The sequence below is a fragment of the Haemorhous mexicanus genome, chromosome 6 (genome assembly GCF_027477595.1).
Source record: "Haemorhous mexicanus isolate bHaeMex1 chromosome 6, bHaeMex1.pri, whole genome shotgun sequence".
NCBI classification, from domain to species: domain Eukaryota; kingdom Metazoa; phylum Chordata; class Aves; order Passeriformes; family Fringillidae; genus Haemorhous; species Haemorhous mexicanus.
Genome location: NC_082346.1, coordinates 48850476 through 48865656, shown reverse-complemented (window position 1 = coordinate 48865656; position 15181 = coordinate 48850476). Strand labels below are relative to the sequence as shown.

At 39.5% G+C, this 15181-nt stretch overlaps 2 protein-coding genes across 4 annotated transcripts in view; one reads left to right on the top strand and one right to left on the bottom strand.

Moving 5' to 3' along the window:
* TDP1 (tyrosyl-DNA phosphodiesterase 1) overlaps nt 1-9205 on the bottom strand; it is a 43777-nt gene extending 34572 nt beyond the window's left edge. The window contains exons 1-9 of one of the 3 annotated variants that reach the window (XR_009487003.1): nt 9096-9113; nt 8484-8619; nt 7846-8396; nt 6705-6748; nt 5985-6040; nt 3963-4059; nt 2839-2873; nt 1671-1763; nt 5-175 (exon numbers count right to left, since the gene is read on the bottom strand). Coding sequence is in view for 2 of the 3 variants with exons in the window: in XM_059850131.1 (XP_059706114.1) it covers nt 5-175; nt 1671-1763; nt 2839-2873; nt 3963-4059; nt 5985-6040; nt 6705-6748; nt 7846-8396; nt 8484-8611 (1175 nt within the window). In the remaining variant the exon portion in view is untranslated. Of the gene's footprint in view, nt 1-4; nt 176-1670; nt 1764-2838; nt 2874-3962; nt 4060-5984; nt 6041-6704; nt 6749-7845; nt 8397-8483; nt 8620-9095 lie in introns of those variants that run through there. The other 2 variants (XM_059850132.1, XM_059850131.1) reach the window with 2 other exon arrangements.
* EFCAB11 (EF-hand calcium binding domain 11) overlaps nt 9138-15181 on the top strand; it is a 67568-nt gene continuing 61524 nt past the window's right edge. Inside the window, 2 exon segments of the mRNA XM_059848226.1 lie at nt 9138-9275; nt 10237-10332. Coding sequence (XP_059704209.1) covers nt 9138-9275; nt 10237-10332 — 234 coding nt within the window.

Below are 15181 nucleotides of genomic sequence, written 5' to 3'. Positions count from 1 at the left end.
ATACCTTGTTTCTGATAAATCATGTTCTTGAATCAGATCTATCCATTCCTTGAGTGCAGGAGAACTGTAAGCTGCCAAGTAGCTTATTAGGTCAGATTTAAAATTAGTTGCAGATTCACCAGCAGTACCAGATGCTCCCTTAGGTAGCCTTGGATATAAAGGGCTTAACCATATTCTTAAAAGAAAAAAAAAAAAGAAAAAATTGAGCCATACAATAAAGTACACCATGCATTAATAACATGTGGGTGCAGTACAGGAGTAAAACGCATCTGAAGGTCCTAAACAAATACTTGACAGATTCACTGTGATACTAACTAAAAATGTCTTTACTAACTGGTCAGGCTCAGACTTAACAACCATCAGTCCTTTCATCAACATTTTCTACAGGAATAGAACACTGCAATATGTTCTGCTAAACTATTGGTTTGTGCAACTGCCTAGAAAACCACCAATTAAAGCATCTGAAAGGTTTATACGTTTGAAGAGTAGCCCACAATAACAGGTTGCCTCTCAAGAACCTCCATCAGAGTAAAATAGGATGGGCACCACCAGGGAAAACATTTAGCATTTCTTTCCACTCACACATTACTGCAGCCATGGGAACCAAAGATTCTGCATTTTCAACTTCACAATGTGTTGATACTACCCTTTGAAATTCAGAACCACCATATTGTGATCCTGTGTAACACTGCAGTATGCAAAAGCTAAAAAAGGAAACTATTTCTCATATTTGACAAGTACAGGAACTTGTTAAGTATCCCAGTCGGTATTTCCATTCCTTCTTAGCTTTCTGAAAAGCTAACTGCCACAAGATACTAAAGCCACCCAAAAGATTTAAAGGCAAAAAATCACTGTCTATTTTTGCCACTCCAAGAGCTTGTCTCAGACAAGTAAAGCCTCAAAACTCTGCTGCATTTAATGGCAGCAAAATGGATGTCAAAGTGACAGTAACCTCTGAAAAGCAACTTTCCATTAGTTTGAAGAAATTTTATACCCTGACTTATTGTGGTCATCTAACTGAAAAATGCTTCCATAAAAATAGCTAAAAAATGAAGAGTTTGAGGATCCTTACATGAACATGCCACTTTGTCCTGTTTTTTGTGCTCTCAACAAAACCATGTCCTAATCTGGTCAATAAGTGTAAATACTTCGACTACAAAAATAAGACAGGAAAAAAATTCTTCCCCGGAAAGGATACTGGGTGAATACTAGGTGATCTACTGTATTACAGAGCCAACAATGCCCAACATTTATCAAGCTACATTCTAGATACAGTCACAACAAAATCAGAACACTTGCACATTCACATTATTCTTGTAGTATTAGGACAATTTTTAAATAGCTGTTTCAGATCTATATAAATGGTACTTCATAGCTATGAAGTCTTTTCATAAAGAGACAGCACAGCATGACAAAATTTTGTATCAGTCAGATAGCTTAAAATCAATCAGCCAACTCAGAAAATAGATTTACAGGAGAAAGCAAGAAAAGTTCAAACCCAGATAGCTACCAGCATTCTAAGTAAAATTTTTAAATTTTTGTCTTAGAATAGCTCTATCTTAAGAGTGTAAGGCTTGCAACACTAGATCACCTAATAATATCCCATCTCCAGCAGAAGCAAACACCTATGGAAAATATTAAGCATTCACCTGCTAGGGATTGTTGCTTACCCCTGAGTTTTCTGGCGCCAGTCATCAGCAATAAGATTGGACGTATGTATCACAACTCGAAGACCTTCTTCATACAGCAACAACATCATTTTCCTTTAAAAAAAAGATTTTATAACTCTTCATTTATTTCAAGTACACTGAGAGTAAGAGATAAATTAGCAATTCATTAAAAGGCTCCAAGGTAATTATTTTCAAAAATATGTTCTGCATCATGCAAGCACTTAAGGCTTCAATCCACGTGCATGCCAAGCTCACATGGCAGTCATTAGACTATCCCCATCTATTTTATTCCAGAGTACAGCTTAACATTTCATGCAACTAATTACCCACAACAAAGTGAATATTTGCAGAACACTTCCTATATTTGCACAGCTCTTTAGACACTTATCTCTTTGCAGATAGTCAGAAAAAGAACTAAGGAATACTGAAAGGCCTTTACTTATAACTGAATTTATTAAAAAACCTAGTTACTTCCTCATTAACTGACTTTTACCTTAAAAGTGGGTATGAATACAGCTAACCATTGTGATGGCAAAAAAGCTATTTATCATAATTCTTAAGCTACAGCACAAAGGAATTTTCAACTGAGATAAACATACACATCTGTAGCTTTTGCAAAAAAATTGCTCAGATCTTCATATCCAAGTTTTCATTAGCTGCGTAAAGGCAGCATATCCATGTGATCCCAAACGATGAATCTGAAACCCAAACTGAACTCAAATGATTTTTGCTAAAACATAAGATCTGTTCTTTTCTCTAGATTCCCATCTTCAAAATTCGCTTTGAGACATTTCTATTATATCCAATTCAAGTTTTTTTTCTTGAGAAGGCCCCCAGATTCTCTAGTTATTTTCAGATCCTCCATATGAACTGAAAAACATTATCAATGTTGTGTCAGTCCTGCCTATGACTGATCAAGTTTGCATTACAGTTTTGGTATTAAGGCATGAGCTAAGAGCCAAGACCTGCAGTCCACCTGTCTTAGACCAGTCCAACTTCCACTGTTTAACTTGTACATCTCAGATCTACTCAATAGCTACTTTGTCTCAATAAACTAGAACAATCCTGTCATCTCTAAACAGAAGATGTTTATGGAAGCTTCAAGACTCAACAACTTCTAGGAAACTCAGTTTTGCTTCAGACCTTTCTGCTTCATGGTGTTACTTACGTATGGTGAGTTCCAAAAGCAATATCCAGTTTAGCCTACAAAATTAAAAGTTGATAATCAAAAATTGCTATTGTGCATTGCTTTTTATTTTGTTTAATTTTACTGCTCTCTAGTGGACAGATCACAAAATACATTATCTTCCTTCTCCATAATTCTAATGCACTTTCCACAAGCTAGATTTTAAATGGCAATGCTGGAACTGTTCCAGATTTTGTGCCTCTCCTACTAGCAGCATTTTCAGAAATAATCAGCAAAAATAACTCAAGGCTCCTACCAGACATGGAACAGAAGCCAGCAATGTGCCCATGCATGAAAGATGACTAACAGGGTCCTGGCCTTAATTAGAAGGAGTGCTGCCAGCAGGTCAAGGGAGGGGATGCTTCCCCACTGTTGAACACCAATGAGGACACACCTGCAGTACTGGGTCTACATTCAACAGGAAACTCAGGATTACCAGACTGTTTCAAAGAGAACAAATTGCTAAGATCATTCTCCTCCTAACAAAGAGCACAGTGTCCCCATGATCATTTATATATTTCACCTGGCAAAATCCTGAAACACTGGCAAGTTACCATAGCCACACCCTCTCCCAGGATGAAGCCAATGGCTTCACCAGTTAGGGACAGCAAAACAATGAACAGAACATCAGAGATAAAATGGCATGTGCCAGAAAGTGTGCTCACAGCAATTTTAACAGTATTACAGAAATTATTTGTATCAGCATTTTCTTGTGTAAAACATGTTTGGGAAATAATAACTCTTTGATGAGATTTAAGATTATAGCGACACTAGGACTAAGTTCTGTGCTTTACACAAAAATAATGCTTCCTTTTCAGCCACTGTAAGAACTTGAATGCAACATGTTAGTGGAGAAGGTGAGCAGCTCTTCTGTGAACCCTGTGACATTTCTGTGGGCAGCTGTTCTGTACAAACTTTTGTGGGTGAAGCCTACCATAATCACATCTGACCAAGATCACTGTTACTATGTTCCTATGGTCCTGGTATGGATATTCTTCAAAGTGTAACAAAAAACTTCCCACATAAGGTGTCTTTTCATCAGTAACAAGACTCTGAGTGTAAGATATGGCTTAACTTCAACCAAAGATGATACAAATCTTAATTACCTGACAAAAGCTAATATTCTCATAAGGCCGTGCTTGTGCAATTAGTTCAGCTTTGGATTCTCTCTTCTCACCGTGAACTATCAGCAATGGCTTCTTCCTTAAACAAAAGGAGATTACCATTAAAAGTGAATCAGCAATTAGCCTAAACCATCCTTCATGTAGCTATGATATCTGGCCCCTAAATCTGACAGCTCAGCAGAAAGATGGCACCGAAATCAATATGCTTTATTAACTAACTCAAAATAGCAGTAACTACAATAGAACCTCTGAAGAATAGACACTGGAAATTGTAACAGAAATAAAAGGGGAAACAGGCAGTGTGGAGTAAAGCAGGCACCAAAATAAAAACTCTTAATACGAGATCATGAAACTCTTTCCCTAGAGTTCGAAACAGACAAATATAAGCTCTCAAAAGCACTGATATACACAATGTGGACCTAAGACAATTTAGTAATTATTACCTACAGAGAAGGTGGAAGATTGATAGGGAAAGGGAGGAGGTCTCTCCTGGCAGTAATTTGGTGTTCACTTCCTAAAACTAAACTTCTGGTCCTGCCAACCAGATCTAATCCATAAGGAGGTGTGTTGCCTCCCTGGGGTCCAGGTAAGAGACTAGAACACCAAGAAAACTCAGCCCATTGATTATTGTGCGTATTTCAAGTGAGTATCAACAAAGTCCCAACAAGACTGCAGACAAGCAAGAGGGACCTCAGGGCCTTGGGACAACTGGTCAAGACATCTGGAGCACAAGTTGTATTCTCTTCTCTTCTGCCCATTACAGGGAATGATGAGACAGGATGGAGATAACTGCACAGACTACAAGCAGTTAAATACGTAACTACAAGACAGGACTATGGGGCATCCCTTTGCACCCCCACTGGGATACAGGCACACTCAAGTACTTCTATAAAGCACCTGCATACCGCAGCACAGGGAACAAACAGGAGGAACTGGAGAACTGTGTGCAGTCACAGGGCTTTGATCTCACTGCAATTACAGAGACATGGTGGGATAGCTCACACAACTGGAATATTGTCATGAAGGGCTACATGCTGTTTAGGAAAGACAGGAAGGTGCAGTAGTGGAGCTGCCCTCTACATGAGGCAACACTTGGAACATATCAATCAAGATGTTAGGGGTTGGGACCAAAAAGCAGATGAGTTAAGAGTGACACTGCTGTTGGTGTTTGCTGCCTGCCATCTGATCAGCAGGGCTAAGTGGATGAGGCCTTCTACAGCAGCAGCACAAGCAGCCTCAGACCCAGGTTCTTGTGGGGGACTAACTACCCTGATGTGTGCTGGAGAAGCAACACAGCAAAGCATAAACAGTACAGGAAGTTCCTTGAAAGCGTTGATGACAGCCTTCTGACACATGTAGTGGAGGATCCCATAAGGAATGGTGTGCTGCTCAACCCAATGTGGTCCCTTCCAGCCTTGCCCACTCTGATTCTGTGAACTCTGGTTCTACTGCACTTCCAGCAAAAGGGGGGAAAAAAAAAGGCACATTATGTGCTCACTTTATCTGCAGGAGTTTGCAATTATCAGAAAGGAATTTCAAGCTAACAAGAACTGCTTTTATGACAATACCCATCAACTTACTATATCATATCCATGATATCATCCTGATCCTTTCCACACAGTTTTCTTGTGCCCTTCCTCCATTCTCTCCTTTCTCTTGCACTATCTGGCTCTTGACTCAGTGAACACTATGGCAAAAAGCTTGTTCAATCTTTACAGGTCATCTACTGCCATCTCACTGAGGCCAACAGTGGGACCTCCTCAGTGTTAACTAATTACAATCAGAAACCAGCTATCCTGAACTCTATTTTCCAGTCTAGAAAAGAGTCAAGAAATCAGAGAACTACAGCTGTGGAATAAGAGAAGAAAGAAAACTAAGTCTGCGCATATCAAATTGGTAACAATTATCTGCACTGCAAAGAAGTGTTTATCATTCACTTATAACCTTGTATGAACAGAAATGATCTGGAAATGCCATCATTTCGCCTTTATAAAATAAACATACCTGAATTCCTGCGGGTACTGTCTTACAAGCCATCCCACATCTATACAGTAGTTAAACTTGTATGTAAGAAAAAGAAAACAGACTCATTAAAAAGAAAAAAACAGCCATAGCAATGAACTACAGCAAAAAAGCTTTTTATGTTCATCACGCATTACTACTTGCCTCATATGTAGCATATTCTAAAAACAGGTGTATTTTTGACTTTTATATACTTTCTTTCATTCCTCTTTAACAATTCAAGAATGAATTTAAGTTTCTCAAAATTGTGCATTAGTGCTCATAAAATTTACCATCTAGGAAGAAAAAGAATCACATGCACATAATGTCAAAGCTTAGGTTCAAGGATCATCTCTTTGTCACATGTTTATATAATTAATGATAGCAAAACTTCTATCAATAAGTTATTTGTTAAGCAATAACAAAGATATTCCTAGATTGCAAGGCATTCTCTCTTTCAAAAAAACCTCATTTATAAGAACATAAATACGCACTTCTCAGCTGCACTTTCCTCAAAAACTACATTTCTCTAAATACGAGAAAGTAGTCGTATAATTGCCTGAATTCTACAGCAGAACATAGGATGGTGTTTATATTTCAATAAATTTTTCAACAGTTGAAAACATTTAATATCAGCTACATGGCATAAGCCTGGATTATCAAGTTTAAGATTAATGAAGTGAAACAAGCAAGAGAAATCAGTTTGACAAACAGGAAACTCACCTGGGCAGAAGATATGAGAGTTCCAAATAGAGGAGACAAAATATCTATTAAAAATATTAAAGCATAAATAAATAAAAGACTTCAAGTAAACATTTTGCATCTTGAACAGCTTGATAACTACCACAGCACAAGGGCCAGATTGTTCATAGACCTGGTGTAACAGAGGCATTCACAAGTTTACTGTTCCAAGTATTTCAAGAAATTGACTCTCTTATGAATCCTTTAGGATCATATGCTTACAAAAATTAATAATCCTTTCAAAACAGAAAACAAGTTTTAAAAGCTGATTAGGAAAAAGTCCAACATCATACTGAGAAAGGGACATTAAATGACTCTCTCCCCTCTCAAGTGGGCTTGAAGAACTGTGGCAGAGTAGCAGCAATAAGGGCATAGCTAATGCTTATTTATCTGCTGCAGACTGATTGTGGGATATGTGTATCCATAGTACAATCATATTAACATAGGAAACTGTACACAATTCTCTTATTAATACTTATTTCTGATTCTGTCTTGTGATGTATAAGATTTTATTTCCAACTACAGGGATGTTTACAGCTGCAGAAAGATCTTCCCCCTTACATCAAACGACAACAGAGCATTCCTGAGGCATCAGTACTGTACACCAAAGACTCCACTCCATCTTGACTGATGGACAGCTCTCTCCCAGCTGAATTTAAATAGAGGTAGACACAGAGCTTCAGAAGTACTTCATCTAGTAATAGTGAATTACTAGGTCCAAACGACTCAGCAGCACAAAGGCAAGTGCAAACAAATACTCAGAGAGTTCTGCACCCAAGAAAAGCATCCCTTTAAGTGCCACAGGTGGTTTTTCCCAGACTAGCTCACAGGGAAAGCAGCAATAAGAGGCAGCATGACTTGCTTGCCTTGGCTAAATACACATTAGGTTTCTGCAGCCTAATTCAAGTTACAACAAAGTATCAGCAGATAATGTTTTATACACTATACTTCTAAAAGAGAAAGGTCCAGATAACAGAACCAATTTCTACAAACCTGCACATTTAGAATATGAAACCTCAGCAACACTAAGAAATACCTGCATTTAAAAATACCCATAAACTAAAAATAAGCATTCCCTTGCTTTCTCCCAAAAGCCCTCTTGTAGTAGAAGACACTTGTTCACCTTTTATGTGCAGGGCTCCAGAATTATAGTTGTGTTCAATTCCACTGACTTTAGTGAGAAAAAACCTGAAAGGATTGCCTCCAGTCACCAAATCCCAGGTATCTTGGGCTTCACTGGCTGTTAGATTATACTCCTCTTCTTTCAGATTCTCTGAGAGTTTGTCATCTTTGCAAAGATTCAAAGGATGCTCTTTGGACACATCGTGTTTTTCTTCTTTCACCGTTTCTTTGTGGACATGCTTTTGCTGATCTTCAGGCTCTTCATCACTACTAGAAAGACACCAACCTGAGCCTTCTTGGCTTGGTCTCTGTTTTACTGCTGGAGGTGCTTCTGTAGAAAGACTTTTATCAGTGAACTTCACGGGGGAAGCTTTTCTCTTGTGAGCAGCTTTCCTAGCTTCAGAGCATGGATATTGTGGTCCACTAGTTCTACCACATGCAGCATCCGATACTGAAGATGTACATGGTTTTTCACTGTCCGAATTTTCCTCGGCACTTTCATCACTGCTAGATACTGTCCATTTACCGTGTGCGCCCTCCTGAAGCATGTTCCTAGGAATGGAAAAACACCAAACAAAAATGGTACGCTTTTGTTATGATCAAGTCTGTCTCCCTTCCTAGGTCCCATTTGTTCATTACCGAAGTACTGTGCTTTGGTATTGGGCAGAAGCTCCGGGAAATTTCAGACGGTACAAGGCTTGTTTGTGGGCCCGGGAAACAAAGAAACACGTACAGTGGGGGCAACCATCAAATGGGAAGCAGCACATGTGAAAACCTGCACATGGAAAACAGGCTAAGATAGGGGCTCCAATGCCTCTGGGAAAGCATTCTAAAAATAAGAGATGGGATTTGCACGATACAGATATTGCCCCGTAGCTGAGCGATCCAGCGCGCTCTACTGAGCGGACTCAGGAGCACGGGGCCCAGCCGGGGCGGCGCTTTCCGGCAGCCCCCGCGGGAACACCCCGGGACCGCAGCCTTCTTCCGTCCCCCCCGTGCCCCCAGCGAGCCCTCCGCCGTGCCTCCCCAATAAACCCCGGCGGCAGAACCCGGCCACCGCCGCCCCCACCGCGCGGAGGGCCGTGCGGCTGCGACCGCGGCTCCCGCCATCGCCCCAAGAGAAAGCAGCGCCGGCGGCCGGGGGAGGCGCCGCGGGGGCCACAGCACCAAAGAGCCCCGGCAGCCGCTTGGGGCCTGCAGCCCACCGGGCCCGCCGCCAGCGCTCACATTCACTCGCTCACATTCACTCACTCGTTCGCTCACCGCCCCGCCACCCGCTCGGCAGCGCCCGCGATGCGGAGCGAGAGTAGGACCAGGCCCGGGCCCGCCCTCTCCGGCGCGGCCCCGCCCCCGAGGCGGTGGCGCGCGGCCGCCGTGAGGTGGCCCGGCGGCTCCGGGGGCGGCTCCGGGGGCGGCTCCGGCGGAGCGGCTGTGTCTCAGTGAGCTGAGTTATTCTAACGAGCCTTCATTGAACCTTAATATTAGTTATGGGCAGGTGCGGAATTTGCATAATGGTTTGTTCGGCGCGGTGTTAATTGGTGTGTGTGAAGTGCCCCGCTAATGAGATAACTGCGTGAGGACTTCGGGAAGGAGAGGAGGAAAGCAGGTGTGAAATTAATCAGAGGAGCGCGGCCCGCATCAAAGCTGCTGCGGTGAACTGAGCTCTCGGTTCTCGTTACTCTAATTTATTGTAAGCTTGTAGCTGCAGTTAACAAATTCTGGAAGTGCCAACACGCGATGAAAACGGCAGGCTACTCTTAGAAAAGCTTTCCTGAAAATTCAGCTGATTTGTGTCATTTTTTCAGTGCTTGTCCGCAGAGTTGTGTATAACAGTTTTCCCTGGAACGCTCTGTGGATAAACCCTTTGCTACTGTAAGATACGATGCTGTATTATCAACACTTGCTGGCGGTGTTCTGTGGGAGTCTCTTCTCTAAGTACAGGCTCTGGAAATGGTTTTTTTGTTTTCTACAAGTACCTCAGAAAATTCGATGGCTTCTGACTGCGCTTTCATTGCACTCTCTCCTCATAGTTCCTGTCTGTATAGTGGCTTAATAAGAATTAAAACTATCTGGCATTTTTCAAGAAAAAATGTAGGGTCTGGTAGAAATCAATTTCATGTGATTTGTTTCCCAGAAGTCTGTACTATGAATTCTAAGTTTGCAAAAAGCTTTTTTGTTATAAGCACATAAAATGAAGCAGTATGAAAAATTTTATTTTAACCTAAAAATCCCAAACTGAATAGACTTGCCCATTTTCAATTTTACTGGAACAGAGTAGATGAATAGAGGTGATTCAACAAGTGTTTCTTTTGTTTTTCCTATAACAGCTAAGCAAAATAAAAATCCTAGGTTAGGTTTATTGGTTTTAATGCAAATCACTTTCTTTCTGCAGGATTTTGAAGTGTGCAATGAAGATAGCAAAGGCTATTTAAGCAGAGAAGACTCTACAGTTGGTCTAGTAATGTCTTTTTTGTAGAAACCCTCAAAGGTATAATTTTTTTTTATATTCTGAAGATCCAGCTTATAGATGTCTCACTGTTGAGAACACTGGTCTACACTAATTGGAGTGGATTGCTGTAGGTGTGGTAAACAGAAATACCTACAAATTCTAAAAGTAATTTTCTAATTTGCCCATATTTATTCCAAAAGAAAATAATCAAACCCCTGGCTTTTCTGTTGAAAACTGTGATGAGTAGAAGGTTGTATTGTATTTCAAATGTGTACAAGACTTATAAAGTAAATTACTTACTGAGTTTGTTATTGGTTTTTATTAGTGGTACATTCAATTCTTTATTCAGTGGTTTCAGTAAATGTGAAACTGCTACATGTCCCAATAATGAGCGTGTATTCTCAAAAATATATCTGGTTTTAGTTTCAAGTAATCATTGGACATTTTTAGCCTTGACTTCTCAAATAGAAATCTACAGCTGTACAGAAATCTTAAGAAAAGAAAGATTGAGAGAAATAATGTGTTTCCATACTTACAAGAAAATACAGGGTATCTTGTATGGCTTGATGTGGTTTTAGAAGTCATATTTTTATTCGAGTAAGTACAAGTGAATTAAAAAAGAGAATGAAGAACACAAAAGATTTCAGAATACACACAATGTGTCTGTGAGTCTGTCTTTCTAATGCCATGTCAATAAATGAGACCAATCTAGTATAAAGTGTATTATATATGTAAAGTATAGAAAGGCTTAATCATCTTTCTTCTCCAGCTTGAACAATCTTCTTCCCTAATGACCACTTGCCACTTATTATTATTACTTTTAAATTAAGCACTTATTTTAGAAAGACTGTCTTGACAAGGTCGTAAACAAAATTGTGTCTATGATAATTTAGAGTAAAACCCACTAAATGTATATTTTAGTAAACTATGAAAGTAGCAATTTCTGATGCATTTCAGCTGTGGGTAAACATTTTCTCGATGAACTGTGGCCAGATCTAAAAATGCTTAAGGCTTCTAACATGAGTCCTAACTGCTGAATTATGAATCTCAAAATGCTCAGCTTCTTCCTTATCTATCTTCTCCTAGCTATTTTTACCATACAAAAATTAAGTGTTCTGTCAAATTCCCTGGATGTTTCTTCCAGCAGGAGTACTCAAAACATGCTTAAGGCATTTAAACAAGAGCAGGCTCTGTGCATGAGTCACGGATGGCATCTCCTTGGAAAGAGAACACAAGTAGAGGACTCCTGGGAAACAGGAGATGCAGGTTTAGTTATTCCTGAAAAGGTGCCAAGTCACACCTGCTGTGGCTTTAGGCACTACTGTGACCATTTGGTCTGTGCAGCTGCACAAAAATTAATTAAGAAACCTTTGTTCTAGGGCTGATTCTGTCATCTAGTGGTTTTGCTAGCTCCTTAAGTGGGCCCAATTCCAGCAACTGTTGCCCTTTACCCAATTACTGCTCGCTGCTCGTTGTGAAGATCCCTAAAAGGTCCCTGGGGAGGCAGATACTTCTTTTCTTTTTTTTTGTTTTGTTTTGTTTTGTTTTGTGGCTTCTGCTAGCCTGCATTAGGTAGGGTTTGTAGCACAGCCACGCTTTTTGCTTTTCTGATGACTTGGTCCTGAATGTGTTCCTTTCAACGTGTGTGTGGTTTTTAATCTGATTCTGAGAAACAGAACTTTCTCTGTGCACCAGAGAGGAACCAAATGCAGATGCTGTAATCCTAAAAGCTGATTGTTAGGATCCAGTTCATGCGCATGTTATTATGCGTGTTGCTTTGTTGTCAAAATTCACAAAATCCTAGGCTATAGGAATAGCCCTTCTAATTTTTTGGAAATTATTAAGAACAGCCCTGGCAAGGAGAGTTCTTTCAATTGCTTTTGCAAGACATGGGGAATAGTGTGCATGCATTACTTCTTAAGGTGAAACTGTTTTTCAGCTGCACTACATACTAACATAGTACTTTCAGTAGAAATGGCAATTGCTTAGCATCATCAACTGCAGTCAAGCAGCTGAATTTTTAGTAAATTGTTGCATTTTTTTTGGTCACATTTGCATGTGTTCTATAAGTTAAAAGTAATACTAACTTTACCCACTAGATGTCATGAATGAACTCTTCCTTGGAAAAGCTGAGCTCTAAGAATTTGAATCATGTTCCTACTCTGCTTGATTTTTCTAATTAATTTGTTAAAACAATTCTATATTGTGAGAAAAATATTATTTTAGTGTGGTTATTAATAGAAATCTTGAACTTTATGTAATTTTAATGTTTAAAATAAACCTTCTGAGGCAAATAACTGAGAAAAAATGTAACCCAGAGATTAAACTCATTGTTGAACTGATACTGTGTGTATATCTGCATATAAATACTGTCATTTCTGGGAGCTAGCAATGTTGTAGGAATCATGTCTATGTGACTTTATTTTTTCATTCTCTGACAGTTTGGATCAGTGATCCTCTTTTCCCCAAAATTATTTGAAGTCATCTAAAATGCTCTTATATCAGCAACCATTCAGCTAACTAGCTGCTAGCATTTAATCTTCCAAATAAAAAGAGGACTGCAGGAATTGTAGTCATTAACACACGTCATTTCCCAAGCTGAAGTTTCATTCCTGGTACTGTTACATTTAGACCTAACTAAAAGCACTCTCTGCAATTCCTGGGAGGCCGGGCCCCCAGTGTCCAGTGTTTTCCTTGGCCCAACACTGTACCTCCACAGTAGGACACCAGCAGGTCAACAGCTGCTGGCTGAACAAGATGCCAGCAGCAGAACACCCTGACATCCAGGGTAGAGGAGGGCAGTCTGAGCTCAAGGCTGCTTCCAGCTGCTCTCCTGGCACATCTTATCAAAGCTTTCTAGACAGGACTCCCTGGTCTGTTTATATATCTGACATGGTCACAGGGGAAGTGTTGCAGGCATGGTGGAGCATGCAGCCTTAGCTTAAGTGGTCTCATCATGTTTGGCTTCTCCTTTCTCCAGAATGGAGTAAGTTTAGGTTGCTCTGGAATCTGCTCACATCCCCTCAGGTGGCTGTCTCAGTGCTGCAGCTATGTGCAGTCTTGTACTCTGATGACACAAATGTGAGAGTTTAGACTCATGAGCACTCAGTTGTGTCAAAAAATAATAAAAATATAGCTCAAAGTGGACCTCTCTGCTTTACTTGGCTATTTCTTCTTCCTTTCTCTTCCTTACATTGTTTAAAGATGTTTTGCAGGGATCTCTTGGTCACCACCTAAATCAATTCTGAAAAATCTTTTTTTTTTTTTTTTTTTACTGTTTTCATCATATAATTTAGCTTATTGCTTTTGTACTATAAATGAATCCTGGTAGCACACTAGTATTAATGAGTATTAGTGAATCTTGGAAATTTGCTAATCAACATGTGTCGCTCCAGTGTTCCTGTCAGGAAAAGTTGTAAGGTAAGAACCTGCTGAAAGACACTAAAGGAAATATATAGTACATAAAATAAGATGGGTTCCAGAAAAGCTGTAGAAGCATAAATGATGCAAATATTTTTTTCATTTCCTCTTAGTTTTTTTCTATATTTTTATTGAAGTTTTTATTTTAGACAGATTTACCAAATTAATTTTGATCCAGCTGGTCTTCAGTAAATTTGATTTCCAATCTGAATATTAAACCAGAAATGTCTTTCATTGTTTAGAGGAAATAACAGATGTGAGTGCTAATGCTCCAGAAGTTAGATTTGAATATTACGGTTCCTTTGTGTAGAAAGAACTCAAATTTCTATAAAGTTAAGCATCTTTGTTTAAACATACTGAGTTTGAGATTTTGATATTGATTAGAACTCTATTAGGACTACATATATACTTCTTTTTTGGATAAAAAGGTGGTTTTATTTTAATTAGAATAAAATATTTTCTTACTTAAATGCCATAGTTGCCACTGTTGTATAATATGTCCTAATCACAAAGCTGGTGAGGGGTCAGGAGAGTCAGTCATAGGAGGAATATCTGAGGAAAATGGGGTTGTTTAGCCTGGAGAAGAGAAAGCTGAGGTGGGACCTTATCATTCTCTACAACTACCTGAAAGGAGATTGTAGCCAGGTGGGGGTCAGTCTCTTCTCCCAACAATCAGAAGAGTCCCAGAGGAAATGGCCTCAAGTTGCACCAGAGGAGGTTTAGACTGGATATTAGGAAAAATTCCTTCACCAAAAGGTCTGGACAGGCTGCTTGGGGAAGTGGTGGAGGTTCTGGAGGTATTTAACACACTTGTAGATGCAGTACTGAGGGACACGGTTTTTTGGTGAACAAGGCTGTGCTGAGTTAACAGTTGGTCTAAAAGATCTTAAGGCTCTTTTCCAACCAAAATGATACCATGATTCTGATCTTTGATTCTGTAAATGAGCTGACCATGGCTATTAAAGAGATTTCATACAGTTTTGGAATATTTTAAGTGCTTCTGTGTTACATTTAGCTTGAACTTATTCTTGCCACTCAAAGTGGCATTTCTTAATAGCAACATTATATTGATTAATGACAGAGAAAAGTATTTAGTAATTTTCAGTGTTCAAGCTGGTAATTGATGAAAATTTCTATAAGTTTTTTGATAATGATACACTATTAACTTGGGAAAACACTGGAGTCCTACACCATAACTCAATAAATAAGCTTCTCATTTATATAGTCTTGCTTGGGTTTTGTTGTCCTTGACATTACCAATTTACCCTCAAACGTCTGTTTGTGGGTTCATGTGGCAAGTGTTATTGGATAAATTATTCATATAAAAAATGAAGTTGCAAAAAACTGAGGTTGCTTTTTTGCTAAATTCTGTCTCCCCTTTTGCCACATAGCTCCACAGGTATTTGTATCAATATGTTTGAAAGGCATCATGGAAGCTGATTCTGTTTACAATGCTAGAACACATGCT